Source organism: Symphodus melops (assembly GCF_947650265.1).
Source record: "Symphodus melops genome assembly, chromosome: 4".
NCBI classification, from domain to species: domain Eukaryota; kingdom Metazoa; phylum Chordata; class Actinopteri; order Labriformes; family Labridae; genus Symphodus; species Symphodus melops.
The window spans coordinates 17,937,927-17,940,872 of record NC_136694.1 but is presented as its reverse complement, the minus strand read 5'-3'; the positions used below and the strand labels follow the sequence as shown (position 1 = coordinate 17,940,872).

The window sequence follows — 2,946 nt, the reverse complement described above, 5'->3', positions numbered from 1 at the left end:
TCACTCAGATATCTGAATCTGAGCTCTCCCTCCAGTTGTTCCAAAGCTCTCAGTAGTGCCAGCATTGGTAAATGAAGTGGAGGAGTTAAGGCTCTGCAGTACATTTGGCTTTCCTTTGCAGGTGTTGAACAGGATCTCAGCCTGTCTTCTGAAGTGATGGTCCAGGACAAAATAGATGACTGGATTGATGCAGCTGTTGAAGAAGGCCATGCAGCATGAGACGAGGAGTCCATTTCTTTGCCACGTCTGTGCATCACAACTGAGTTCAGCATTTGAAATCTGTGAGACACAGATGATGACTTTAAAGAGGTTGAAAGGGAGCCAGGACACCACAAAGGCCACAATGATGGAGAGGACCATCTTGAGGGAGTGTCTGCGACGGGCTTCAGCTCGAGGATTGGCAGCAGCACAGTGCTTGTTGAGATGCATGATGATGGTGCCGTAGCAGATCACAATGATCACCACGGGAAAGACAAAGGTGAGTAAAGTCATCATAAGACTCAGTCTCAGGAAAAAGTGTGAGCTGTTGTCTTCCACGCAAGAAGGACCATCACTGAAGTGCTGCACGCTTCTGTAGACACCTGCAGGGATGCCTAGCACGAGTGAACTCACCCAGACTGTAGCACAGGTGGCCTGAATGCACCTGCTGCTCCTCAGGTACCTGGAATCCATCAGTTTCACCACAGCCAGGTAGCGGTCAAAACTCATGCAAGTGAGAAAGAAGATGTTAGAGAAGCGGTTCACGGCGATGAGATAGCTGCTCAGTTTGCACAGCAGGTTTCCTATCACTCCAAATTTCCAGTAATTATTCTGACTGGCAGAGACAGCCCATAGGGGCAGGGTGAGGACAAAGACCAGATCAGCGACGGCCAGGTTGACAATAAATGTGTCCACCAGACGCCCTCCTCTCTTCCTTTTTCTGCCCACAACAGAGATCACAAAAAGGTTGCCCAAAAAGCCTGTAAAAAAGATAAGGTAATAGAGTACAGGCAGAAAGATGTTGGAGCCATGGAGGTGAGAGTCTGGACATTCCATGGTGACACTGAAAGTTAATGATTCATTGTCTGTGGAGTTCTCCATGTAAGTGTAGTCATATTGTGGATAATCAGTGTAGGCGTCCATGCTGACAGATCACAGAAACGTTGTGCAGTGCAGATCACCATCTGCAAGGCAGAGTGGTTTACAACATATGAAACTGCATAGAAAAAAAGGTCTTTGCCCTCTTTTTCTCACTCTGCAGCACCACTGTCTTTCCTTTACTGTCAAAGATGACTTCCTCTTGTAGCCCCTTTAGGTCTAATCTAAGTCAGACGGAAACGGTAAGTATTTTTTCATTGGTTTGAAAAGATTTAATGAATTTGAAGGTTAATTATCAATGGCAAGCATTATGGGCACATCAGGTGATATACAATTTTGCACTTCTTGAAAACATTTACAGTAAAGCAGCTCGTAGGCACTCAGCTATCCTATATCATTTAAAGAATTAGCAGAAGTAAACAAGAACATGTTATTAAGTAGAATGGTAAATATAGAAAGCGGTATTGAATTCTAAGTATGAATGAAATCATTTGTTCCCTAGTCAAATATTGCAATGCAAAAGCTAGAATTTATTGTTACTGTTTAAAACCCTCCTATTGTCTTCTGTCATCCCGAGTCAAACTGACCTGTTCTGTTTTGACTGTCTATAAAAAATAAGGTATAAAATGATCACCAATTGTTTTGTTTCACCTTTTTAGTGAGTTTTTTTCCAACACATTAACATTAATTTTTCAATTCATTTTTGAAATTTATGTTATAATAGACACCATTTACATTTAATGATAACATGTTTTTTTGTTAAAAAAGAAGACATTATAAATTATTTGCTCTATGGATATAATCAGAGGCACACAAGTAGATTAAATATCACAGGCTGGTACATGTCAAAGTTTAGTCATGATATTGTTTTTAAACTATTTCATTGTTTTTAATGGCAGCAACACCTGAAATTGTTAGTTATTTTGGATAACTACTGACTGGTATATGTAAAACTTTAGCCAGGATATACCCAGTTCAAACTTGACAAAGAATGCAATTGTTATCAAAAATAAAAGAGAGCAAAGAAATATGATTTTCAATGCACAACATTTATTACTAAACTATATTGAACTTTCAAATAAATGTACAATAAACAAAAAACTGTGTGTGTGTGTTTGTGTGTGTTTGCATTGGTAGTCCCATGTAGGCAAAAAAGAAGTTTTGATGAAATCAAGTTTATATATCTGTAGCTTTGAAGTTGGGTCTGTGTGCGTGATTGTGTGTGTGTGTGTGTGTGTGTGTGTGTGTTTGCATCTGTAGTTCCATGTAGGTAAAAAAGCTTTGATGAAATCAAGTTTACATATAAGTTGGGTCTTTCTGTTAGTGCGTGTGTGTGCGTGTGTGCATGTTTGTTGTGTGTTTGTGTCTGTGTGTGCATCTGCACCTGTAGTCCCATAAAGGTAAAAAAGAAGTGTTGATAAAATCAAGTTCACATATCTATAGCTTTGAAGTTTTTGTGTGTGGGTGGGTGTCTGTGTGCATGCAGGCGCGCACATGTGGGTGTGGTAGAGGTCATTTTGTGTGTGTATGTTCAATTTGCTGGAAAGTGCAATAGTGTGACCCATTGCACCACTATTGTAAATCTCTCTCTCTCTCTTTCTCTGTTTGTGCATTCACTTCTCATTACTGCAAACCACTATCTGCAAATCTTAGTAACCACAAGTTTTCCTGGGACCACCTGAGATCTCGTCAGTTCCTCTGGATCATTGCTGGGCGGCCTACCTGTACGACCAACCTGACTGTATTTGCACAAGATAGCAACCCAGCCTGTTGCAATTTGGTATATGTCACCCCACTCTTTTCTCTTGACATTTACTGTGACTCTTTGTCTATCCTATTGATTAAACACACACAATACTTCAAATGAAA

At 40.3% G+C, this 2,946-nt stretch overlaps 1 protein-coding gene across 1 annotated transcript; it reads right to left on the bottom strand.

Annotated features, from left to right (window-relative positions):
• Window positions 1-1,122, bottom strand: gpr25 (G protein-coupled receptor 25; the record flags this gene model as incomplete). Its single annotated transcript, XM_079342452.1, has 1 exon — window positions 1-1,122. The coding sequence occupies one exon, from the start codon at window positions 1,120-1,122 to the stop codon at window positions 1-3; it is 1,122 nt and encodes a 373-aa protein (XP_079198578.1).
• Between the last annotated feature and the right edge of the window lie 1,824 nt (window positions 1,123-2,946).